The sequence below is a fragment of the Bidens hawaiensis genome, unplaced genomic scaffold (assembly GCF_021521415.1).
Source record: "Bidens hawaiensis isolate Kalapana, Puna unplaced genomic scaffold, B.hawaiensis_p1.1 tig00000001_1, whole genome shotgun sequence".
NCBI lineage: Eukaryota > Viridiplantae > Streptophyta > Magnoliopsida > Asterales > Asteraceae > Bidens > Bidens hawaiensis.
Genome location: NW_027491014.1, coordinates 5732645 through 5759161, shown reverse-complemented (window position 1 = coordinate 5759161; position 26517 = coordinate 5732645). Strand labels below are relative to the sequence as shown.

Here is a 26517-nt window from a genome sequence, read left to right as displayed (position 1 = left end):
GGTGAGGACGACGAGGAGATGGCTGAGAACACCGAGGCTGGGGCCTGCAGCGTCAAGGAGGTGGTTGAAGCAGACAAGGGAGAAGGTGATGCTGCGGTAGAAGATGCAGCTTAAGTGGGCAATGAAGGATATCAAAGACAAGGCCCTAGCCCACTTTTTTATTTGTGTTGATGTTTTTCTGAATAATTTCTTTTGGTTTGTAATAAACAATAGTAACTAGGGTAAAGGATCCATGATCCTTAAGACAATTGGCGGGGGTGACAAAGGTGGAGGGATCCTCTGTTTGTGGGGATGAAGCCTTTGTTGCCTCTATTTTTTAAATTTCCTGCACTTATGAACTGTTAGTAACTCTCACTTAACCCGGATAGATGGTCCATCTTTCGCATGGTGAAGTCCGAGTTAAGAATTTTGAATCAGTCCTGGCGGCTTATTTTAATTAATATAAATCTTTTGACTATTTGTTTGTTGTTTATTTTTACAAGTTTGTTAGATATAACTTTAGCATTGTTGATAGTTTTGAAAAATAATTTTAAGTAAAAGATTTTTAGGATAAAAGATCCTTACGAAAATTGCCTAGGATAGAATATCCTTAAAGAATAAATAGGAGGATAAAATATCCTTAAAAGTTGATAAAGGTTTTATAATAGAATTTCCTTGAAGGACAAATTTTAGGATAGAGTATCCTTAAAATAGGTAAAAAGTTTTATTAATAAAACAACTTTAAGGGAACAATCCTCTAAACTGAAATATCCAAATTTATCGCAACCAATATGATACATAAGTTAATTAACAGAGATCATACTAGAAGGTCTAGATAGACCTAAGTTACCATAAGTATTGAACTCTTAGTAATCCTTGAAGGAATAGCTTTAGGATTCGGGATCCTTAGAATTTTGATCCTCACAAAGAACTTAGTGAATCTGTTGCAAACAATTCATAGTGTTAATTGGGATTAAACCCAATAAGCTGGGGACAAGCCCGTGCAACTGGGGACAAGCCCGTGTAACTGGGGACAAGCCCGTGTAATTTGGGGACAAGCCCGAAACTGGGGACCAGCCCAAAACTGGGGACAGGCCCAAATACGGATGTTAACTGGGGACTCGCCCAAACCGGGATTTAGCCCAAACGTGAGATAACGTGAAAACGTTATAAACCGGTGGTATGGTCTACCATAAATCGTAGGATCCTCCATATAGCCGAAGACAACGAAATTGTCAGCCACTAAGCGTAAACTGGTCCGGCTGCCCCGGACTATACGTTCGATAGCGTGCGATCAAGGCGAGAGTGTAGAAACTCTATTTATAAGAAAGGTGAAAACCTTTAAACCGTAGGGGATATGACCATCGGGGGTCATATCCAATCGTGGGCTAGGCCAAGGGAAATAAGATAATACCTCGAATGTAAAGGAGAGGTGGCCAACCTCTTGATCATTGAACATTTGAATAGATCCCTGCATTATTACTTAAGACTTGGAGAAAATAATTGTTAAGAATATATTATCCTCAAATTAACAATAAGAATTTGAAAAGGATAAGAAATCAGATAAATATTACCAATTTTGGGATCCTTGATCCTTTAAGGATAATATATCCTCTAAGGATAGTAGATCCTGATCAGAAAAAATATCACTTGAGGTGGATGGCATTCCATGCTCTTGGTAACCTGTTGCCTTCCACTGTGAGCAAATGATATGCCCCCTTTCCTGCCTCCGACTCAATTTGATAAGGTCCTTCCCATTTAGGTGCTAACTTTCCATCAGCCGGATTGGTAGTGTTTTGAAAGGCTTTCCTCAAGACTAAATGTCCTTGTTGGAATCTTCTGATCCTTATATTTTTGTTGTATGCTCCAGCTACCCTCTGTTGGTAGGCTGCCATCCTGATCTTGGCCAGGTCTCTGAGTTCTTCTATAGTATCCAAGTCTTCAAGAAGGATTTCTTCATTGGCTTCAGGATCACAGATGCTTATTCTGGCGGTAGGAACTACCATTTCGGTAGGAAGTACAGCCTCTAAGCCAAACACCAATGAGAAAGGTGTTTGACCTGTCTCATTCTTTGGCGTTGTCCTGTCTGCCCAGAGAACGTAAGGAAGTTCTTCAGCCCATTTTCCCTTCTTGGATCCTAGCTTCTTCTTTAAGTTGTTGATAATGATCTTGTTGCTAGACTCCGCTTGACCATTGGCTTGAGGATGAACCGGAGTGGAAGTAATCATTTTGATGCCCCAACTGTCACAAAAGTTAGTGGTTCTATTCCCGATAAACTGAGAACCATTGTCACAAACAATTTCAGCAGAAATACCAAATCTAGTTATAATATTTCGTTTAATAAAGGATATCACTTCCCTTTCTCGGACCTGCACGAATGCTTCTGCCTCAATCCATTTGGAAAAGTAGTCAGTCATAGCAAGCATAAAGACCTTTCCACCGGGTGCTTTTGGTAGATTGCCTACAATATCCATACCCCATTTCATGAAAGGCCATGGGGAGGATATAGGATATAGAGGCTCCGCTGGATAATGAAGGATGTTCGTGTGTCATTGACAAGCATCACATTTCCTTGAATACTCCACTACATCCTTCTTCATTGTTGGCCAGAAGTATCCAGTTCTGAGTATCCTGGAAAATAACACTCTTCCACCTATGTGATTGCCGCAATCTCCTTCATGAAAATACTTAAGTACTTCTTGGATCTCAGGATTCTCAATGCATCTCAGATATGAACCTGCAAGAGATTTCCTATATACCATGTCATTTAACAAAATATATTGGGATACCTTGAGTCTGAAGGACTTGGGATTTTCTATGGCTGGAATTTCTCCAGTCTGAATGTAGTTCTTGATAGGATGGATCCATGATCCTTTGCTATTCGAGGATAAAGGATCCCATAGTACGATTTCTTTATCATTCGTTATCTCCCCAACTTCCTGTTCTCCTATTGCTGGCGAGAGAATGTGGATTGTTGGGATCTTCAAATCCTCAGGAATCTTCAAAGATGAGGCTAAGTTTGCCAAGGCGTCTGCCCCAGTGTTTTCTTCCCTCAATACCTGTGTAATACTAAATATTTCGAAGTATTTCGATAACTCCTTCACAACATCTAAATATTTAATTAGTTTCTCACCTTTAACAGCATACGTGCCATTAAAGTGGTTAGTTATTAATAAAGAATCTACATAAACTTGAAGATACCTGATCCTCACGTTTTTGGCTAATTGCAAACCTGCGATTAGAGCCGCATATTCTGCTTCATTGTTTGTGGCTTGGAACTCACAGACTATGGACTGGGGTAATATGCCCCCCTATGGCGATTTTAGTATGATCCCCAATCCTGTTCCTCTTACGTTGGATGTTCCATCTGTGAAGAGGATCCAAGGATCCCGAGTCTTTTTTAGTTGTTGGACCTCCAAGTCTGCTGCTTTTTGTAGGTCACTAGTGAAATCAGCCACAAAGTCCGCTAGTCCTTGAGACTTGATTGCTGTTCTTGGCTCGTATTGGATATCATATGCACTTAATTTTACAGCCCACTTAGCCATTCTACCTGATAACTCTGGTTTTCTAAGAACATTCTTCACAGGATAATTAGTTCTCAAAATAATAGGATGAGTTTCAAAATAATGTCTCAATTTAGTAGAAGCCATAATGAGTGCGAGAATTAACTTTTCTAAATGAGAATACCTGGCTTCCGCATCTAGAAGACTTTTACTTACATAGTAAACAGGATGTTATTCACCTTTATGATCCTTTACCAAGACGGCACTTACTGCATTTCCTGAGACAGCTAAATATAGATATAAGGATTCTCCATCCACTGGCTTCATTAGAGCTGGAGCTGAGGAAGTAATCCTTCAAGGCCGTAAGCGCAGCCTCATGCTTTTCCGTCCACTCAAACTTCTTATTCTTCCTAAGGATGTCATAGAAGTCCTTGCACTTCTCGGAGGATCTTGAGATGAACCTATTGAGAGCAGCTATTCTTCCTGTGAGCCTTTGGACATCCTTTGCGTTTGTAGGAGATTTCAAATTGAGGATGGCTTCAATCTGCTCGGGGCTTGCTTCAATTCCTCTTTTAGTCACCATATATCCTAGAAATTTTCCAGCCTTAACACCAAAGTGGCATTTTGACGGATTCAATTTCATGTTATATTGGTCGAGGATATTGAATGCTTTCTCGAGGTCTCTAAGGTGATCCTCAGCTTTCTTTGACTTCACCACCATATCGTCTATGTAGACCTCCATAGTCTTTCCCAACTGATCCTTGAACATCATGTTGACCAGTCTTTGGTATGTTGCCCCTGCATTTCTTAGTCCAAACGGCATAGCAGTATAACAGTATATGCCGGTGGGAGTCATGAATGTTGTATCCTCTTGATCAGATGGTTCCATTTGAATTTGTTGAAATCCAGAGGATGCATTCATAAAGGTAAGAATTTCATGTCCTGCCGTTGCATCCACCATGGAATCTATATGTGATAGTGGGAAAGGATCCTTGGGGCATGCCTTGTTTAAATCGGTAAAATTGACGCACACCTCCACTTTCCATTCTTTTTTGAAACAACGACCACATTAGCTAGCCATCGAGGATATTGAACCTCTCTTGTTGTATGATCTTGTTCTTGTATGATCTTGTTACTCTCAGGAGCAAATTTCTTCGCTTCTGATGGACGGGTTTAACTGATAAATCAAGGCCGAGTTTATGAGTGATTACCTCTTTTGAAATACCTGTCATGTCAGAATGCTTGAAGGCAAAGGTAGATCTTTTTCGCCCTAAGAAGGATATTAAATCCTCCTCAATCTTCCTGGGGATACTGGATCCTAGGAACACCTTTATCTCTGGATCCTCGGGGTCCAATGATACTTCTTTAAGGTCTTTCTCCCAAGATTCCAGCACGTCCCTAGGATGTTGCTGTAGTTGCTATGCTATAGTTTGCTTGGCGGTTGGCTTCATTGATGATGAATAATAGTTCTTGGCCTCCGCTTGGTCACCCACTATCTTTACAACTCCCCAAGGAGTAGGTAGCTTGATGCATTGGTGATAAGTTAAGGCTACTGCCTTCATTCCATGGAGCTAGGGCCTACCTAAAATAACATTGCAACAGGAAAGGTTATCTATAACACAAAATTTTTGGTATGAATTTAAGCCTTCAATATAAATTGGGAGGTTGATGTTCCCCAGTGTCTTCTTGGTTTCTCCACTTAAACCGACTAGCACTGATGTTCTAGGAATGATCACCGAATCCGGTATGTTCATCTTTTTGAGGACGTCATGTTGGATAATGTTGACCAAGCTCCCACCGTCAACTAGGATCATGCGTACATAATGGTTAGCTATAAAAAGAGTAATAATCAAACCGTCGTGATGAGGATCCTGGATTTTTAGTTTGTATTCTTCATCAAAGAAGATTATTTTGTCTGTTGTCAAGGTGGTGGACACTATGGGTCGGTCTCCGTTGTCCAATTTCTTTTCTTTAGCGAGTCTTTTTGCTGCAAAAAAGGAAGCTCCACAAATGTCTGATCCACCAGAGATGAAATTGACCGTTTGTACGTTCAGCTTATCCTGGTGAGGATCTTGGATCCTCGAATGGAAGAAATTTCTCTAATCAGTCACTCGAATAGTAGGGATGAGCGGTCTTCTTTCATCGTCCAACTCGACTTCTTCTGAGGGATTTTCTTCTTTAGTACAGGAATCTTGAAACAATCTGGAGACAAAGTTGATCACATGAGCATCTGATGGTGGTGGCGTTGCGTTCTGTGGAAGGCCTTCAGGACCCTGGATCTTGGAGTTTTTTCCTTCCCAAGAGTTCTTTAAAGTGACCCTTGCTCAAGAGGTATCCAATTTCCCTCCTTAAGCCGATGCACTCGTCTGTCGTGTGGCCAAAATCTTCGTGGAAGGCGCACCACTTAGACTTGTCCTTGAAGCCGGTAGTCTTCTCATTCTTTTGGGGCCACCTTGCTTTTTCTCCCAGATCCTTCATGGCACAGATCAAGCCATGAGTGTCCACAGAGAAACAATAGTCGGAGATGCAAGGATAGTCTTCATCGTCATCTCCTTCTTCAACTGCTCGTACGTTCTGATTGTTGAACTTGGTGTATGGCTTCGAATTGTTATTCCTGTTCCAGGATCCTTTATTCTTTTCGGGGGTTTCTTGTTTTGTTTGTCCCCCAAGACGATCCTAGATCCTTCTGTCTTCTTCCGAACGGATGTATCTTAATGCCCTATTTCTGACTTCGTCTAACGTCCTCCACGGAGTTATCACTAAATCATCATAAAAGGGGGAGCTCTTCTGAATTCCCATCTTGAATGCTTCAACAGCAGTAGTCATGTCAAGATTTGGGATTTCTAGAGCTTCCTTGCCGTACCTGGTAACAAAATCCCTAAGGGATTCATCACTAGGTTGGATAACACGATATAAATCACTGGTTAACCTCTCAAATTTCCGACTACAGGAAAACTGAGTGTTAAATAAGTTAACTAAGTGAGAGAAAAAAGTAATTGAAATGGGAGGAAGACTTAGCAGCCATTTTAGTGCGGCTCCCGTTAGTGTGGATCCAAATCCTTTGCAAAGGCAAGCCTCCTTGAGCCTTTCAGGAACAGGATTAATTTCCATCATTTCCCTATATTGGGCAACGTGCTCCTCAGGATCGGTGCTCCCATCATAAGTCTTCATGTTGGGTGTTTGGAACCGCTTCGGGATTTCAGCATCAGAGATAGGTGGAGCGAATCTGGATAACTTGTGACTTCCCTCCGGTATCTCAGCAATCGGACGTATCACCCCGGGAACACTGGATATCATGTCCTTGAGTTTTTGAAACTCCTTGGCCATTGCCTGGTTGATACCTACATCCTGCATGGAACCATGGTTAGTGTCTAAGGATATAGGATCATACCAGTTACGTCTCTGTTGGGTGATGTTTGGCATCCCGGACGAGTATTTGGGATAAGAGGAGTCAGCAATCGGAGTGGGTCCTCCAAAAGCTATTGTCTGCATGAGGATTATGTCCCCATTATGGACATCGGAAGATCGTTGATGGTGGGATCCGAAGGATCCTTGATCCTGAAAGAAGGATCCTTGATGAAGAATCCCGGGGGATCCTGGTGGAAGCATCCCTGATCCCCTTTGGAACATCGAGGGACTCTGTACTGGTTGGCTCATCGATCCACGGCTGAAGATAGATGGTCCTTGCTGGTAATCAGAGTATCCTTGGATCTGATGACCCATGGATCCTTGTTGAAGGATGGATGATCCTTGCTGGAAGGCTGAGGATCCTTGAGTCTGCGGACCCATGGATCCTTGTTGAAGGATGGGTGATCCTTGTGGGAACTGAGCTAGGGATCCTGGACTGGTGAACTCCAGCATCCTAGGCATCAGGGGAGTGAAATCCTCTGCTGGCCTCTTAGACTTTTTGATGTCTTCAATTTCACGCAGGATCCTTTGGTTGGTCTTGTTCTACTGCTCCATATATGCCTTAACCTGCGAAAACATAGATGAAACATCATTGTTAGTATTAACCACCAGCGCAGCAGCAACGGTTTTCGAGCTCTGGAAGACTGGTAGTTGCGTCTTGCTCCCAGCAGCAGCAGCCTTTGTTGCTCCCGTGATTGGCGGAGGCATCGGTAGCAAGGTCCTTGATGAGAGAGAGACCGAAGACGGCATTGTTGATAAAGCAGAGGTGGATTGAGAGGCCATTGAAAGTGATATGGGTATGAAAAAATGTAAATTGATAGGAATAATTCGGATTATAGCACCAATTGCCCCACGGTGGGCGCCAAATTGTTTTGGACAAAAATCTGTTAAGGATAATGTATCCAAATATGTTAAGTGAGGTATAGTGCTAACACGATAAGAATGAATGTGTAATCGAAACCTGGATGAACACAATGATTTGATCACGAGGGAAAAAACCCTTAATTACGATAATATTACTTCGGTCAAAACTTAACAAGGTAATCTTTGGTCGAATCACCTCGGTCAAGGATTAACAAGGTAACCTTTGGTCGGATAGTACGTGATTATAGTAATCTCCGGCACAAAAAACCCCCAGATGGTGAAAACTATCACCGTCAATTATATTGATAATAAAAAGGTGTTACAAGTAATGGAGTTGTTGATCAACGAATGCTATGTGTGTACAAGTAGTCTTAGTAGCCAGGAGATAAGTGAATGCGTCCTACTGTTGATCTCAACTCGATATATAAAGAAAATAGAAAATAACTAACTAACAACCCTAACCTATAAATCCGCTAGTCTTCCACTCTTTATCATCGTGCTCTTTGACCACGTGCCAATAGCCGTTCAGTAACGAATTAAATGGAGGACCAGGTCTAGGAACCGTTGCGCTTATTCAAACATCAATCTTTATACGAAATCGTCCATTAACAGCTACGTTGAATTAGGATCCTGGATCCATATTCCAGCTAGAGAATATTCCATTAGGATAATTGATGCAAGTACGTCTTAAAGTTGCCACACCTGTCTAACACATCACCACACTAAACGCAATCATTAGTAAACAAATAAAACCGAGGATCGTTAATCCTTGATACCTTGATATAAATCTCAGGAATCATCTATCCATAAGATAGATAAGGATATAGGATCCTTGGCACAAAATTCATGCCCTAAGAATTAACACTAAATTTTTTTTTCATAAGAGACGGGGGACACCCCCAGTTATGAGTGGATACGACCCTGGATTACCAAAGGTCATGCAAACTGTTCCGGCTCGGCTATTAATCTGAGCATTCGAAATAGCCAAAAAAGGTCTTCCCATTATCTGATGTGGTCTAAAATATACATCTTATAATATAACTATTTCCTACACTTTTGAGTTGCTTTGAGGTTACTTTTGTTATTGAATATTACTATCTGTTGGCTCATATTTAAAGTTTAATGGTTTAAAGAGTTGACGGGCTAAAATGGAGTACTACTATTAAACATGAGACGAGTAAATATTCAAACATATATTACTAGTTTGATCCACCCGTGTTACGGGAGTTTATTTAAAGTTTTGTTTTTAATCGTTTTGCTATTTTATGATAACGTAGTTTTGTTTTAATTTAATACATATATATTAATTTGTTATTATATTTTTTAACGTTTGGGTTTTATCAGTTGAGATGTTTAGGTTTCTTAGATTTTTAACGAACAAACACAAAAGGACACGAGCATGTTGATTTTTTTAAATGTACAAACATGAACACAAATATTTGTCTAATGAAAAAGAGGTGTTGATTTAGTTGACGATGGTGGGTAGTATTGGAATTTAACCGACGATGCAGATGATAGACCAGCAACGACGAATATGTAAACCAAAAAAATTAAATTAGGGTTTGATAATGAAAGTGTTTATCAATAAATGAGATCTTATTAGCCATTTGAGGGCTATTAGAGGTTGGTAAGACACATAGCCCGTGAAAATTATTCTTTGATAATTAATGGGTTATTTCACAAATAAATGAGATGCTATAATCCGTTTAAGGGTTATCCGGGTTTGATGAGACCCATGACCCGTGAAAATTATTGTTTGTTTATGAAATAGTTTTACAATTAAATGAGATGTTATAACCCATTTAAAGACTATCCAGGTTTGGTTAGACCCATACCCGCGAATTCGGGTCAAATGCATGAGAAGCCTCCATATATAAATCAAGCAATCTGGTGGCTTTAGAGAATTGGGGGGAACAACCTGAGAGCGACACCTAGGATTTTGTGGTAAGCAATTATATAGATATGTAGAGATAGGGTACCAAAAAGATCCAAATATCATTAAGTACCACCCGCGGGTCACAGAGAGCCCTCTTATAAGTTACCCATGGAACGCATGAATCACCCGCATATCGCGAATGAGGAGGAACTTCCTCATAACCTGCACGGAAGCGTCCACAAGGCAAGACATCTGCCCGCACAAATAACTGGAGGACAGTGCCTACAGGACAGCTGTCACCATTCAAATATTCTCTAGAAGAAAACCCATGATCCTTACTTGGGGAATACATGACATATTAACCAATGAGTAAAGGACACCTGGTCAGGTTGTTATAACCGTGCACATGGCCAATATTCTCCAAGCAACCAGTAAGGAAGAGACGTGTGTCCAGGTTGTTATACATGCACATGCTGCGTATGGAGTAAACCTATTGCGTAAGGACACGTGTCCAGACGGTTATAAAGGAATCTTCTTAAGGGACAGCTTCCCCAATCACCTTCCCCCATCCTTCGGCTATAAATACCTTGTCAAACGGTATGAGGTATTCATTCACTCACCTATATTCTGACTGCACTTAGTCTTTGTACTTCAGTACTTTCTTCATTACGAACGTTATTGATTCTCACGTCGGAGGGTGGTTACAGGAAGACCCCCCCTCTTGTCCTTCCTGTAACGAGACTCACGGTGTCTGTTTTGCAGGTTCTTGTCACTGGACTTTGGGAAGTGTTACTCATATTGTGGTAGTAGTTATCGTATTTTACCCTGTGGACTCATTGGATCCAGGACCCATTCCTGGGGAGAGGATACGTGTTTCTTCATTGGCGCCATCCGTGTTTATTGTTAGAACAGCAATCGTTTTCGTTGATTTTTTGGTTCGAAAGATATGAGTAAGCTTCCTGAAGGGCCAACGAGAACTCCTGCACCTGATTCTCGTGTAACTAACACTGATCCATCCAAGTGGCCGTACTCTTGAGCGAGTCACTGCTCCAGGGTCACGGAACGCTGATGTAACACCTGGGGATTTTACTCTTGAAAATGTTGTTGCACCAACTGGTTTGGCTCCCACAGATCTGGGACATAACTCAGCACCAGAAGGTTCCAACCGGGGTAATCCTAGACGAATCGCAGCAGAGGCTCGCCGAAACCGATCAATTTTTGATCCGGAAAACGACTCAGGCGATTCCGAAAGGGAGAGATCTCAACAACTTAACTCTAGGTCCAGAGGAACGTTAACCCCGGAAGAGTGGCTTCATGCACAACAACAAAGTTTGGTGGCCGAATACGAACGCATAAAACGTAACTAAAGACTCCATATTCGTACTCTGGATTATGAGGAATCTCCTAGGAGATCCCCTTCTCCTCCGCCAGTAGCGAGGGGAAGTCAAACTCGTTACAGTCAACAGACAGAACCGGAGTTTGGAGAACTTCCGAGGCTACGTCTCGTCCTCGTATGGACATGCGGATGTCGTCTTACTTAGAAGAGTTTGATAGTTATGACCCTACTTATCAACCAGGGGACTACAGTTTCTACACTACCGACAGTAGGATGAGCTCACAGGCAAGAAGCAGTCGTCCGCCACACTGAATACCACAGCAACGCTGAGCGGGACTTCACTAAACCATATCGTCCGGCAGCTTTTTGTAGAGAAATCAAAATTCATAGCAAGAATTGCTACAGCACCATTCCCCGTTACCGCCAAAATACCTACATCAGTGGGTAAATACAATGGCATGACTGATCCAAGTGATCACCTTCAGAACTTCATACCGGTAGGTGGTGTTAGCGGTTGGACGCTCCCTTACTGGTGTCACATGTTCGCATTGACACTAACAGGGGCAGCAAGAGAATGGTTTGAAAAGTTACCTGATGGAGAAATCTCGAGTTGGGATGATTTGGTTAAAAAATATTCCCAACACTTCAGCCAACAGAAAAAACATACTCGAGATCAATCAGAAATTCTGGACGTTGTCCGCCGTGATAACGAGTCCATAGAAGACTTTATCACCAGATTCGATGATGAAAGTCTGAATATTGGTGGGATAAGCAAAAACATGCTTCGCGGTGCCTTCCGCAAGAACGTCAAGTGTGATGATTTAGTCCACACACTCACTGGCAGGGACGGAATGCCTAAAGAATGGGACGATCTCATGACTGCGGCAAAGGTGTACGCCAGCACTGAGAAAACGTTGAGGAATGGTAACCTGAAGCAGAAATTTAAAGTTGAATTTCAGAACCCAAGACCTAATAGACATGCGAAAGGCCCTATCTGGTCGAGCCTTCAGCCAAGCGTGGAAATATCAAAACCGTTTGATGCACGAACCCTCATTGGCAACAAGAACAAAGCGGGACCGACAAGTCGAGGTCCCAGCAGTTGGACTCCCCTCTCAAAGACTCCCGCCGAGATTCTTACCACAGAAAACATAAGTTTCAGAAAGCCACAGCCATTAACAAGAAGATCATTCTTGGACGCCAAGAAGCATTGTTCGTATCATGATGACATTGGTCATAATACGAATGAGTGTAGATCGTTAAGAAATGAAATTGAAGCGGCTGTTAAATCCGGAAAGCTTGGACACTTGGTGAAGGGTGGGAAACCTGACAATGGTAAAGCGCCTGTCCGGGACATCCAAGGCCCGAGTAAGAAACAAATCAAGGACCTGAATATTCATATGATACAGGGCGGATACAATACAGAGAAAAAGCGGAAAAATTCTGATGACGAAGAATGGAAAAATGAGCCAGTGATCTTCCCTCGAATTAAAGGAGGACCAAATAGCAAGAATCCCCTGATCATCACTGCTCTCTTCGGGCATTATCGTTCCCAGTATATCTTCTTCGACACTGGTAGCACGTCGGACATCATGTATGCACAATGTTTTGACCAACTTGACGAAGAAGATAAGGAAAGATTAAAACCCATACACGCTCCAGTGTCAGGGTTCGGAGGAGAGATAATGCATCCGCTAGGTGTAATTTCTTTCCCAGTCACCTTGAGTGATGGACTTCATTCAAGGATCGAGGAGGTCGAATTTCTGGTTTTGCCAGCAACATCGAGACATGACATTATCCTGGGACGAGAAGCAATTGGTGACTTCAATGCCCATCCGTCCACAGCACATGGTACCAATAATTCATGTCAATCGACACTGCTTTGCAACTGAACGTTCAAAACCTAGTAAGACTCCAAAACTAACTTTGAGGACTGAACCAAAAAAATGGATTTTGAACAAAGATTTCCCCGATCAAACTATAACAAATGGACCCGCTATCTCCGAAATACTAAGAACTTTCTTGAAGAAGTTGGTATCAAAGAATATTGATGTCTTCGCATGGCAACCCGCGGACATGACTGGTGTCCCGCGGAACATTGCGGAACACAAACTAAGGGTAAACCCATTCTTCACGCCAATTGTTCAAAAACAACGTAAGATGGGTCCAGAACAAACAAAAGCAATGAATGAACAGGTCCAGGACCTCTTGTAGGCAGGGATCATCCGCCCAATCCGCTATCAGACATGGGTCGCCAACCCAGTCATCGTTCCAAAGAGCAACGGAGCATGGCGGATGTGCATTGATTTCAAAGACCTCAATAAAGCGTGTCCTAAGGATTGTTATCCTCTGCCGGAAATTGACCTCAAAGTCGATGCTGTGGCACCATTTATATTCAAGTGCTTCCTGGATGCCTACAAGGGCTATCATCAGATCCGCATGGCTGCGGGCGATGAAGACAAGACAGCATTCCGCACAGACCAGGGCACTTTTTGTTATAAAATGATGCCCTTCGGACTAAAGAATGCGGGGGCCACATATCAGCGGTTGATGGACATAGCGTTTAAGGGTCAGATTGGTCGAAATCTGGAGGTATATATGGATGATCTCGTAATCAAAAGTGTTGAGGAAGATCAGATGTTAAGAGATATTGAAGAGACCTTCAAAACTTTGAAGAGCATTAACATGAAGTTGAATCCAGCTAAGTGTTCGTTTGGAATGGAAGAAGGCAAATTTCTGGGAGTGATTGTCACAGATGCGGGTTTCAAAGCTAATCCTGATAAAATTCAAGCTATAGCTCGCATGCCCACCCCGTCCTCCCTCAAAGAAGTCGATACACTAAGTGGCCGATTGGTTGCTCTAAACCGTTTCCTGGCAAATCATGCAGCTAAGTCTCACCCTTTCATCTCAACACTAAGAAATTGCCTCAAGAAAGCACAATTTAAATGGACTGCGGAAGCAGAACAAGCGTTCCTGGAGGTTAAAAAATGTTTAATGGAACTTCCTACGTTAACAGCACCGTGTGCGGGAGAACCCTTAACACTATACCTATCAGCATCGGACATTGCCATCGGCGCCGTCCTCCTGACAGATCAAAAGAGCATCCAAACGCCGATCTATTACGTCAGCAGAACACTGTCGGACCCAGAAACAAGATATTCCATGCTGGAAAAACTTGTTTTAGCACTGGTCTATGCTGCTCGACGCCTCCGCAGGTACTTTCAGGGGCACCCCATCAATGTGTTGACCAGTTACAAACTCAAGAATGTGTTTAGCAAACCTGAATTGTCTAGAAGATTGGCGAAATGGGCCATCGAATTAAGCGAACACTCAATCGAGTACAAACCAAGACCGGCAATCAAAGGACAAGTGCTGGCGGACTTCGTCACAGAAGTTCCGCAACACAAAGAAAAAGAGTGTTTGATCGAACAACAACCCCAGGCACCTCCGGAACAAAGACAAGTCTGGTTATTGTTTACGGACGGAGCTTCAAGTAGCGAAGGATGTGGCGCAGGACTTAGGCTAGTCAATCCCGAGGGACATGAATTTACATACGCCATCAAGTTGGACTTCAAAAGTACCAATAACGAGGTGGAATATGAAGCCTTCCTGGTAGGCCTACGGATCACAAAGAAGCTTGGGGTAAAACATCTGGAAGCACGGGTGGATGCTATGCTAATTGCGGGGCAGATAAATGGAACATATGAAGCCAAAAACGATGTCATGGCCTCTTATCTGTTACAAGCAAAGGTCTTGATCCGCCAGTTCACTTCCTTCAATATTGTTCACATTAAGAGGAGCGAGAACAAATCGGCAGACGCCCTTAGCAAACTAGCTTCGACGAATTTTGAGCATTTTGCTAAAATATTCGTGTGGAAGTTCCGGATCATCCATCCGTCCCACAGAATCAAGTCCTGGTAATCCAAACTGGCGCCGAATCATGGATGACGCCTATAAAAGCTTATTTATCTTCCGGAGCACTTCAAGCGGGAAAGGATGAGGCTCGGAAGATCAAGCACAAAGCTCTGAATTACCAACTGACTGATGGTACTTTATACCGGAGGTCATTCCTTGGCCCGCTCCTGCGTTGCGGGGATGCAGAAGACGCAAATTACCTAATTCGGGAAATCCATGAAGGTATTTGCGGACTACACGCGGGACCACGAATGACAGTTGCAAAGATTATGAACGCAGGGTACTATTGGCCCGGCATGCACTTAGATGCTGTATAGGAAATCAGAAAGTGCGATTCCTGCCAACGTCATGCCCCCAATACCTTGCGTCCAAAAAACGAACTGATTCCGGTCACTTCAGCTTGGTCGTTCCAAAAATGGGCTATCGATATTATGGGATCCTTCCCAGAAGCCCCCGGGACGAGTCAAATTCCTGATAGTGGCCAACGATTACTTTACCAAGTGGGTAGAAGCCAAACCAGTTGCCTCGATAACGGAATTAAGTGTTAAGATATTCTTGTGGGAATTCATAATATGCCGGTTTGGCCTCCCTCTCGAACTTGTTAGTGATAACGGAACTCAGTTCGCGGACAGTGGGCTACAGGAATGGTTAAAAGAGTTACATGTTTCTCAATCGTTCACCTCAGTAGCCCACCCGCAAGCGAATGGTCAGGTTGAAAGAACCAATCGGACCATCAAAGAAGGAATCAAAGCCAGATTGGGCACTAAAAGGACGAGATGGGTCGATGAATTGCCCCATGTGTTATGGGCTTTCCGCCCCCAGAAAAATTCTAGCAATTCTGAAACCCCCTTTAGTTTAACCTATGGCACAGAGGCCATGATTCCAGCCGAAATCGGAATCCCATCCGCCAGAGTCCTCATGATCGAAGATAATGATCAGGAACTCCGGATGAACCTTAACCTCCTTGAGGAAAGAAGGGAATTGGCATCGATCCGCGAGCATAATTACAAACGCCAGTTGCAAAAGTACTGCAACTCGCGGATCCAAAGATGTGAATTCGACACGAAAGACTTTGTCTTCCGCAACAATGAAGCCTCCGGGCAAGAGCCCCCAGGCAAGTTGGCTCCTACCCGGGAAGGACCTTATAGAATTCCGAAAGTTCTATCTAAAGGTGCCTATAAACTTGAAAGGTTGGACGGGACAAAGGTCCCCAGAACCTGGAATGGGGCCCAACTGAGAAAGTGTTATATTTAGTAAGTTTATCTTTTGGCCTGCGCGCCCAACTAGATATTAAGAACTACTGTAATTTCCTTCCTTGTAATTTGGCTCATGCCTTAGTTATGAAAATTTTAATTTCAGTCACTTGAGACTTGTAATATTAAGTAATCCTTTTATTGGCATACACAGAAGATCCTACAAAACACTTATATTACGACAAAAATAAAAAAGTGTGTCGGATGCACAATCAAAACTTCTTCATATACACAAATGGGATTACAAAAGGTCAAGTTACAAAGAAAGAGGAAAAATCTATTTAGGGCGCGGCATCTTCACCTTCCGCATCATCCTCATCTTCTTCTCCATCCGCATCAAGCTCGAGAAGAGTCTAGCTGCTGAATACTGTCCTCCTTATCAGCAAGTTCAGCTATTTGGTCAGACAAAGGGAATTTCAACAAATCAAAATCCTTTGATTTTTGCTTAAGGATCGCGGTAGTGTCTTGGCCAGCTAAGACATACTCCTCAGGACGCTTGGCGACCAGCTTGTTTGGATGCTTTTAGGAGGATGGCAACACAATTCCTAAGCTCATCGTTGGCTCGGACATCAGCAATGACCTGTTCAAACAATCATACATAGGTAACTCTAAAAACTTAGAATGTTTACAACATATAAAAGAACACATACCTTGGGAATAGCTTCCGCCAACAGCCATTTTTGGTCCGCCTTGGCCCGGACAAGTTCCATTTTATGCTGAGCACATTCCAAGGATTGGTTCCGGCTCTTGGTGTACAGATCAGATAAGCGCTTATCCTTGGCTGCCGGGTCAGCTTGAAGGGCCTTCATCAATTTGGATTGTTCATCCAGTTGCTTTTGAAGTACGACCCTGGCCTCCTCGGTGGCAGTACGAGCAGCCTTTTCCGTTTCCAGGGCTTGTCGGGCCTCCCTAGCTTCATTCATAGCTTTAAGAGCTTCTTGTTTAGCATCGGAAGCGGAGGCTACCAGGTCATCCCACTGTTCGTTCATTGATAACCAATCTCTTGTTATCTCGTGGGTGGTGGAAAGAGAGTTCGCCAAATAATAGGAATGAGAATTCAGCAATTCTTGGCGAACACTGAGGAGACGCCTCTCCTTCTCACCATGTGGGAGACACTCCCCCTAAAATTCAAAGCATGTGTCTACCTCGCGGAATGTTGAATCCCGATGAAGAGACCAGCTAGGCTGATGCAGCGTGGGATCCTCCCCCTCAGGAGGAGGAGAAGTTGGGGAAGCATAAGGAAAGGCACTCTTTCCCCCTTGATCCCTGAAGTGGTGAACATGTTGAGGAGATGATTCCTCAACACGTTTAAGAACCTCAACCCCTTTCTTCTTCAGCGGAGAATCATCCGCCACAACTACCGGATCTTCAATGGTATTAGGAGGCGGTGGTGGCGGATGCATAGAAGAAACCTTTAAACCAGAAATACCTTCGGAAAGGTTATCCAGGTTTACTGAAAAACATTAACAAAAAAAATTCAGAAAAGATTTCACTTAATGAAACAGAGAAGTAAGATCTTTGTATACCTAGCGAAGAGTCCCCCGCATCCATTTGTTCGAGCCGGGCTTCCAAGGCAGTAGGTTGGGCTTTCTTAGACTTCTTCTTCTTCTTCTTCTCCTTAAAATCACCCTGTGCAAGGTGAACTTTTCGTTTGCCCGCCACCATGGAGGCGCCCGCATCAACAACCGGACGTTCACCCTCAGCAGTGACATCCTCAGCAATAGGTCTCTTGCCCTCCGCTACTGTGGTAGCATCATCTTGCCCCGCCGCCTGCTGGGACGCAGCGCGTTGACGGGCGAGACCTGCAGTCGAGCCCATAGGTATATTAACATCAGTGGAACAAACTCCCTCACAAAGTGATGACTCCTCACTAGAAGAGAAGAGCACAATCACTCCGCTAGAAGTAAGAGCAGTCATAGGTTCGGGTTTCAAGATGTCCTCACATTTCTGGATGCAATCTTCAACGAACTTCTCACCTTGAGCATACATTGGTTCAGAAACCAATGGCTCTGGACGAAGAGCAGCGGGGAACAAAAAGTTGTCGCTCGTCCGATCCAGAAAGGAACCATCATGTGGATCAACTGGATGTCGCACCATCATGCCCCACTTCTTGTCTAACAAGGTGCTAAAAGCAGAACCTTCACCTACACAAGTATACGAAGTCAGAAACTATTAAGAATAAGACGGGAGATATAAACAGACTTACTCTTGTCAGCCTTCTCATAATAGGGCTCCAATGTCGGAAATGGCCACAATCGGCTCATCCTTGCGTTCACCAATGCTCCTTCATTGATTGGGCGCAGGGGAGTCGGAGTAGAGATCAGCGCCTTATACCATGCCTGACCTTCATGAGCGGAAGCCGCAACTACAGGCATAGCCTCTTTTGCTTTCAGTTTAGTCATCCGGAAGGGGATCACGTCTTCCCGGATCCAGAAAAACTTTGGCTTCCAGCCATGAAGGCTTCGGAACCATTACATGCCTATAACTCTTTTCTCTACGGTGGCGAAGCTATACCACCTATCGCGGAAGGTCATCTTGTAAAACACAGCAAACATACCAACAGAGGGATCAAGGTTGCGAGCCTGACAACAGAATTTGAAATGTCGAATCCTCAACATCCCAAAGGGATGGATCTGAGAAAGATGAATCCCATAAGTTGTCAGGATTGATCGGATGAACTTAGTAACCGGAATCCGGAAATTCCCCATGGTGAAATGGTCTACATATACAGCCTTTTTATTTGTAGGAGGCTTAGTGGCAATAGAACCACTAACAGGAAATTCTGGCTCCCATTCTGGCGCTAGTCCGTATACGTTAACAACATGGTTGTAATCTTCTTCCTTAAGACAGACTTCAACCTCGGTAATGGTAGGGATACCTTTCTTGTCCTTAGCCATCTTAATATCAGAGGGTATAAAAAGAAAGAAATCTCAGAAAGACGACGAAAACTCTGAAATCTCAAGTGTTTAAAGGGATATGAAAACTATAAAGTTTAAATGGAAACCCCAAGGGTTGTATTTATACCCATCGCAATATATGCGCTTCACAAACTGCCAGAAGAAAGAGAAAATGCGGACCGCCAGATGACTGACACGTCAGGCGTGAAATTCAAGGTAATGGAAACAGGCTGTCGAGGACGTCACATATGTCTTGTCAGTCGTCCTAGAACAAACCTCTCTCCGTCACGTCAGCATAGTTATCCAGAATTTTCAAAAAAAAAAAAATTCAGAAAGTTGGGGACTTCAAATATATCTTCCAAAAAGATATTCTCTGTGAACAAATGAATATCCACAAAAAGATAAAGTTTTTTTCTCATTAATTGTCCAAAAATGTAATTACAAAAATAGAGAAAAAATTACAAATTGCAAGAGCCTACAAAATCTATTCTAAGGATTTGCGGAAGTTTCGCCTCCCGGAACCTTTGACGAGGTATCTTCCGAAGAGTCATCCTCAGATTCCTCACAAAGATAAGTTTTTAAGAGTTGAAGGCCATCATCTGCGGATGCAAATTCCGGGAGAATCTGTTGAAGCGGGAACACTAGATCGTCATGTTCCTTAACTCGCGTCAAGCGGACTTACTTGACATCAACCCCGTGAAGTGGATGATCATTGAATGTGCGGTTGCTTTGGGTATAACTCACCCCCTAATGGAACCCCATAACACACCCAAAAGAGGAAGAAGCAACCATCACGTTAGCAAAGCTATCATTCAGCTCCTTACTTCCTTTGTTATGGCGAACGACCTGTTGATACAAAAACATAAGTTCCCCCAATATCAAGAAATAGAGTGAAAACAAATGATGAAAGAGTAACTTACAGCATCAACTCCTTGAGTAAAGAACCATTGGCGGTCCTGCTCCGCACGCTCCGCTCGTGTCTGGAATCCCTTTGATTCCATGATGGCTTCTTCATGAGCTTGAAAGAGAGAGTCATAGGCGGCCTGAATTTCAGCAGCACTTTTATCTTTAAGGTCAACTCGCTCCTTTTGCAATTTCAGCTCCGCCTCAAGGTCATGAATTCGAGCACCCTGAAGGGCCACCTGATTTTCTAATGTGGAGTTAGTCTCTTGAACACGGGCCAAATCATCTTTATCCTTTTGAGCCTTTGTCCGGTCAGCTTCACGAAGAGCATTTTGCTTCTCACAAGCTTCTTTCCATCGACGAGAGGAGCTAGCCTTACGATCTAGCTCGCTCTTAAAAGCATTCTCTGCATCGGCCAGCATCCACCTAGCAGTTTGGGCGGCAACACGATGCTCCTCAGCCTCCTTCTTGGCAGCCTCAGTGGCCCGCCGAGCTTCTCCCACTTTCCCCCCTAAAGTACGCCACTCACTTAGAACCTCTTGGCTACCGACCAAGGCATTAGCTAAGTGGTAGGCCACATTTGTGTGAAGATCATGGAGAGAAAGGTCACGTTGATACGCCATCTAAGCAGGTGGCGTATAGTGCTCAACAAAATCCATACAGGCCCTAGGGTGAGAAAACCGAGATCCATTAGTAATCCCCCATGGAGGGACAAACAGCTCATGCTTATAACCCAAACCTGTGTCTCCGTAGTAGCGAGAACCCGAAGGTCTGAGGCGAGCTGGGTGGAAAAATGTTGCTGCGGAGGAGGACGAGGAGGAGATTCCTCAATATGGAAACCTTCCTCATTAACAGCAGGATCGTTTACCTGCACACCAGTACCACCCCCAGCCTGAAACAGATAGTTAAAGCGATCATCAGTTCCAGACTGAGTACGAATTCCCTCCGTTACAGTATCAGTAACCGGAGTAGGCACCCTATCTTCCGCAAAGGTCTCAGTCGGAGGAAGGGTCGATTGACCCTCTGCGTTATGATCACTAGGCGGTGTAGCCTGCTTAAACTCAACATCTTCCCTTGGTAGATGAGATGGTGGTTTTTCAGTATGAGGAGTAGGCGTTGGTAAATTTTCAGAGATGTCCTCAATAAAGATCAGCGGATCTACATATCAAAGTCATACTTAGCCAAAATATTAATAAACAAATACAGTATTTAAAGGATAACATATACCTTCAACGGTGTCAATACGATCAGAGAGGCTATATTGTGGTTTCTTGGGACGGTGCACTTTCCGTTTTTTCTTTGACGGTCCCGCCTCAGCTTCCACAGTTTTCACATTCATATCACCCATCTGAGAAGCTACAAAGGCTCTCTTTTTCTCCAGTTCTGCTAAAAAAGATGAGACAGAGAACAATTCAGAAGCACCCTCATCAGAGTTTTCTTCCTCTTTCGAGGCAGAAAAATCAGAAGTATCCCCATCTTCATCACTTGATGATAGATTGGCGATCATTCCGTCGGAAGTAATGGCAGAAAGAGGAGGAGGGTTTAGAACATACGCACCTGTTTCAAAGGTGGCATCGGAAGTTACAGGTTCAGCCCGAATCTTCTCCGGAAACAAAAACTGAAACCTAGTTTTATCCAGTATAGGTTGGTCCCCCGCCTCACAGATACTCTTGCGGACGCATCCCCTGTCCTCAAAAAGAGCATCGATCATAGAACTCCGACCTGAAAAAGGATAGGAATGTAATTACGGAAACACTCATAAACAGTAAAGAGACAGCAAAAAGGTTACTTACGTTCATATAAATCTACAAAGATAGGTTCCATATACTCTGTTGGCCATAAACGGCTCATGCCTCCCACACTAAAGCTTTATCCGGAAAAGCTCGCATGGGTGTTGGCTTGATCGTAAGTATACGATACCATTCGTGACCTTCATGGTTGGCAGTAACAACGTCAGGAAGGGCAGAATTCACCGGACGGCGAACCATGTTTAATGGCACCACGTCTTCAGGAATCCAAAAGAACTTATTCCGCCATTCTTTAGATACCTTTTCAACTTCATAACCAATTCTTCGGTCAGAAAAACCCTGACATGTATACCAGCCATTGCGCATGGCAAGACGGTAAAAAACTGGAAATCGGTCAATATGCGGCACCATGCCATGTGCTATGCATATGAACTCATAATGGCGAATTCGCATCATAGTACGAGGATGCAATTGAGACAAATGAATTCCATAAGCGGTTAACACATTTTGAAGGAATCTCATTATGGGCAGTCGGAAGTTTCCAGTGATAAAATAATCAGCATACAATGACATTTTCCCAGGCGGAGGAAAACTGGCTATTCAACCAATAGAAGGAAACTATGGTTCCCACTCGAGTGGAATACCATACGTTTCCAACAACTTCTCATATTCTGAGTAGTCCCATGCAATTTCTATCTCATCAACTTCCATCTGAACATTCGACATCTTGGGAAGATTCAGTGAAGACATACAAGGAAAATTTGGTAGTTTATAAGAAGGAATCACGAAGATAATCAAAGAAAATAAACGATAAAAATTGGAAAAGAAGAAGTTTATTCCTATTTATACCCATCGCAATTAATGCGATGGGATGTGAACAGTAGAGAGAGAAATTCAGGACCCAATCAGTAATGGCCACGTCACGCGGGAAATTTGAAAAAGAGAAAAAACTGCACCATCGGGTACAGTGACAGCCGTCAAAAACGTCCCATCATCTATTCACGCGCTTGCTGATGTGTGTCTAATGAATGCTCTTTCTAAGTAACTCACAACTAAGCTTTAAATTTATAAAACAAGACTCCTAAAGAAACCACACAAAACTGGCTAGTGTACCGATCACTAATAGTATAGACCTAAGGAAGTCCGAGTATCGAACTCAAGGACACGTGAAAACGTTTTTAATACTTAACCCTAACCAAGACTCACCTAAGAATATTTAAATGATTTTTAATATAATTAACTACTTAACCTAACTTACTTTAACTAAATTAATTAACCAGACTTAACTTAACTTAACTTAACTCTTAACAAAACTTGGAAACTTACTTGCAATCGGAGAAAACGTCCACCTAGGTAAGAATCATATTGAAGGTATAATAAGGTAATGGATTGAAGACTCTCACGACACCGGTTCCTAAGGATGACTCAACTAAGGTTCACTCAAGAAAGCTAGATCACCTCTCAATCTCACTAACAAACTCTAACTTACACTTAGTTGATTTTAAGAACAAACCGAGAAACGAAATGTTAAAGTGTTCTAATGCCGACTCTCCTCTCGGACTCACTGACACACTACCCTAATGGAGACGAATACTACGCAACCAAGGATACAGGAACAATTTAGTTTAACTTAAACTAGACCAACTAATCGCTCAAAAACCCAAACCCGACAAGAACCGAACCCGCTTTCGCGCGATCCTAATTCTAACAAGCAAAAGCTATGAGACGAGTTTACTTCCTATCACCTCTCGGTCTCTAAGAAGGTGTTCACCCGCTTTTCAAATTATTATATATATAAAATCTGCTAAAGAGGGCTATCAAAGCTAGTTGGGCCTACCGACACATCCTAAATCAGATATGCAAACCATCTCTTCTTTTATTATTATATTATATATTTCAAAACTTCCAAGAGTTCGTTAGCACATTGGTAGTAATATCATTTCCTGCTTAAAGTAGAAGAAAAACAATTTTCAAGGGACATTTTTTCCTTTAAAACTTTTTTTTTTTAAATATTAACTCCCAAGATTTTCAATATTCTTTTATTTTCTTTAAAATGAAAACGCCAGTTCCCCATCCCCACACTTAAATTTCACATTGTCCTCAATGTGAGACAAGGAAAAGACAAAACTAAACATAAAGAAAAATAAAGTGGAACAGACTCCCCTGGTATATGTAATCATGCAAGTGTGCGGTGATTCATGTTCCTCGCCCTCCTATTCGAACGCAAGCTTAAAACTCCAGTGCTCTCTATCAAGCTATCACTAACGAACGAAAGCGGCAATCCTTATGCAAATTGCATCCCCACACTTGTTTAAAACAATAGCTCATCAACCGTCATCAGCCAACCAAGGAATAACCTGCAAGTAAGAGAAGAGACACCCGGCAAAACTCGTAAATAAAAATAAAATGAAAATAAAATAACAAGAAAAGGTATTACCGGGTTGCCTCCCGGGAAGCGCTAAGTTTATTGAATAGTCTTCAGCCGGACTCACTCCCGAAACCTCAATCAGGAGGCTTCTCCTTTATCCTCTTCCCATCGATACTCCTCAACACTCTCCTTTTACAATTGATCGGGAGGAAACAAATTGCACAACTCTCATGGGCCCGATCATATGATTTAAACTTGACCAACCAACTCTTGAATTCCCCCAAAAATGGTTCAATGAAGTGAAAGGGGGAAGTCAATCTCTTCATCACACTACGATTTCTTCGCCCAGAAATCCTCCTTCTAGTTCTTTTAGCCAAACTTTTAAACCTTAACACGTCCCGAATGGAGATTGAGTACGGTTCGTGTTTTGGTTTTTCACAATCGAGGTGAAGTGTCGGAAGGACCAAATCACTAACTACTTCATGGCTCTCCTTACAAAGCTCCTTCTCGATCCCCACACTTGGCTCGTTATATATTAAATCTTCAAGCAGCTTTAGATCACCAATTGGGTCAAACTTGCTTTCATCCGTAGTGGCAAGGTCCATCAACTCTTCACCAAACTCATCCTTAAATTCTTCCTCCCAAGAGGGAACATACTCCTCTACTCTATGCTCCTCCATTCCGGTATCTTCATTCTCACTCAGGGTTTCAAACAAAGGTGGATTCAAAGGTGGAATATATTCCAAATCATTTCTAATAGCGAACAATACATCGTCCATTATTGATTCCAATTCTGGGGTTGGCTCTAATATATTTCCTGATAAGTCTTTATACCCTAAGAAGTTCCCCATTTGATCATATGCAAATTGGTAAGGAGGAGGCTTTGCCACAAGTGATTCCCATGGAGCTTTCCGTGCTTCGACTTCTATCCTCCTTCGCTCATAAGCATCATGTACCCAGTGATCTCTGCCAGACACTTTGCACCATGGCATTCCAACGTGTCGTCCGAACATATTTCCTTTAAAGAACACTCAAAAGAAAAAGGATCACGGGCACCAGATAAAAATAGAATAAAATACTTAAAATAAAATTAAACTAAAATTAAACTAATTAAAATAACTAATCTAATCTAAATATACGAAAATACAATAGGCAAATCCTAACTCGGGTCGTTCTCAATACGCCTCAAACCGTGTCCCCGGCAGCGGCGCCAAAAACTTGATGTGTTTCTAATGAATGCTCTTTCTAAGTAACTCACAACTAAGCTTTAAATTTATAAAACAAGACTCCTAAAAAACCACACAAAACTGGCAAGTGTACCGATCACTAATAGTATATACCTAAGGAAGTCCGAGTATCGAACTCAAGGACACGTGAAAACGTTTTTAATACTTAACCCTAACCAAGACTCACCTAAGAGTATTTAAAAGATTTTTAATATAATTAACTACTTAACCTAACTTACTTTAACTAAATTAATTAACCAGACTTAACTTAACTTAACTTAACTCTTAACAAAACTTGGAAACTTACTTGCAATCGGAGAAAACGTCCACCTAGGTAAGAATCATATTGAAGGTATAATAAGGTAATGGATTGAAGACTCTCACGACACCGGTTCCTAAGGATGACTCAACTAAGGTTCACTCAAGAAAGCTAGATAACCTCTCAGTCTCACTAACAAACTCTAACTTACACTTAGTTGATTTTAAGAACAAACCGAGAAACGAAATGTTAAAGTGTTCTAATGCCGACTCTCCTCTCGGACTCACCGACACACTACCCTAATGGAGACGAATACTACGCAACCAAGGATACAGGAACAATTTAGTTTAACTTAAACTAGACCAACTAATCGCTCAAAAACCCAAACCCGACAAGAACCGAACCCGCTCTCGCGCGATCCTAATTCTAACAAGCAAAAGCTATGAGACGAGTTTACTTCCTATCACCTCTCGGTCTCTAAGAAGGTGTTCACCCGCTTTTCAAATTATTATATATATAAAATCTGCTAAAGAGGGCTATCAAAGCTAGTTGGGCCTACCGACACATCCCAAATCAGATATGCAAACCATCTCTTCTTTTATTATTATATTATATATTTCAAAAGTTCCAAGAGTTCGTTAGCACATTGGTAGTAATATCATTTCCTGCTTAAAGTAGAAGAAAAACAATTTTCAAGGGACATTTTTTCCTTTAAAACTTTTTTTTTTTTAAATATTAACTCCCAAGATTTTCAATATTCTTTTATTTTCTTTAAAATGAAAACGCCAGTTCCCCATCCCCACACTTAAATTTCACATTGTCCTCAATGTGAGACAAGGAAAAGACAAAACTAAACATAAAGAAAAATAAAGTGGAACAGACTTCCCTGGTATATGTAATCATGCAAGTGTGCGGTGATTCATGTTCCTCGCCCTCCTATTCGAACGCAAGCTTAAAACTCCAGTGCTCTCTATCAAGCTATCAC

The 26517-nt window shown here is 42.5% G+C and overlaps 1 protein-coding gene across 1 annotated transcript; it reads left to right on the top strand.

Moving 5' to 3' along the window:
* Nucleotides 1–11745: 11745 nt before the first annotated feature.
* Nucleotides 11746–12855, top strand: LOC143539511 (uncharacterized). The gene has a single exon (XM_077033035.1). The coding sequence runs from the start codon at nt 11746–11748 to the stop codon at nt 12853–12855; it is 1110 nt and encodes a 369-aa protein (XP_076889150.1).
* The last annotated feature ends 13662 nt before the right edge of the window (nt 12856–26517 follow it).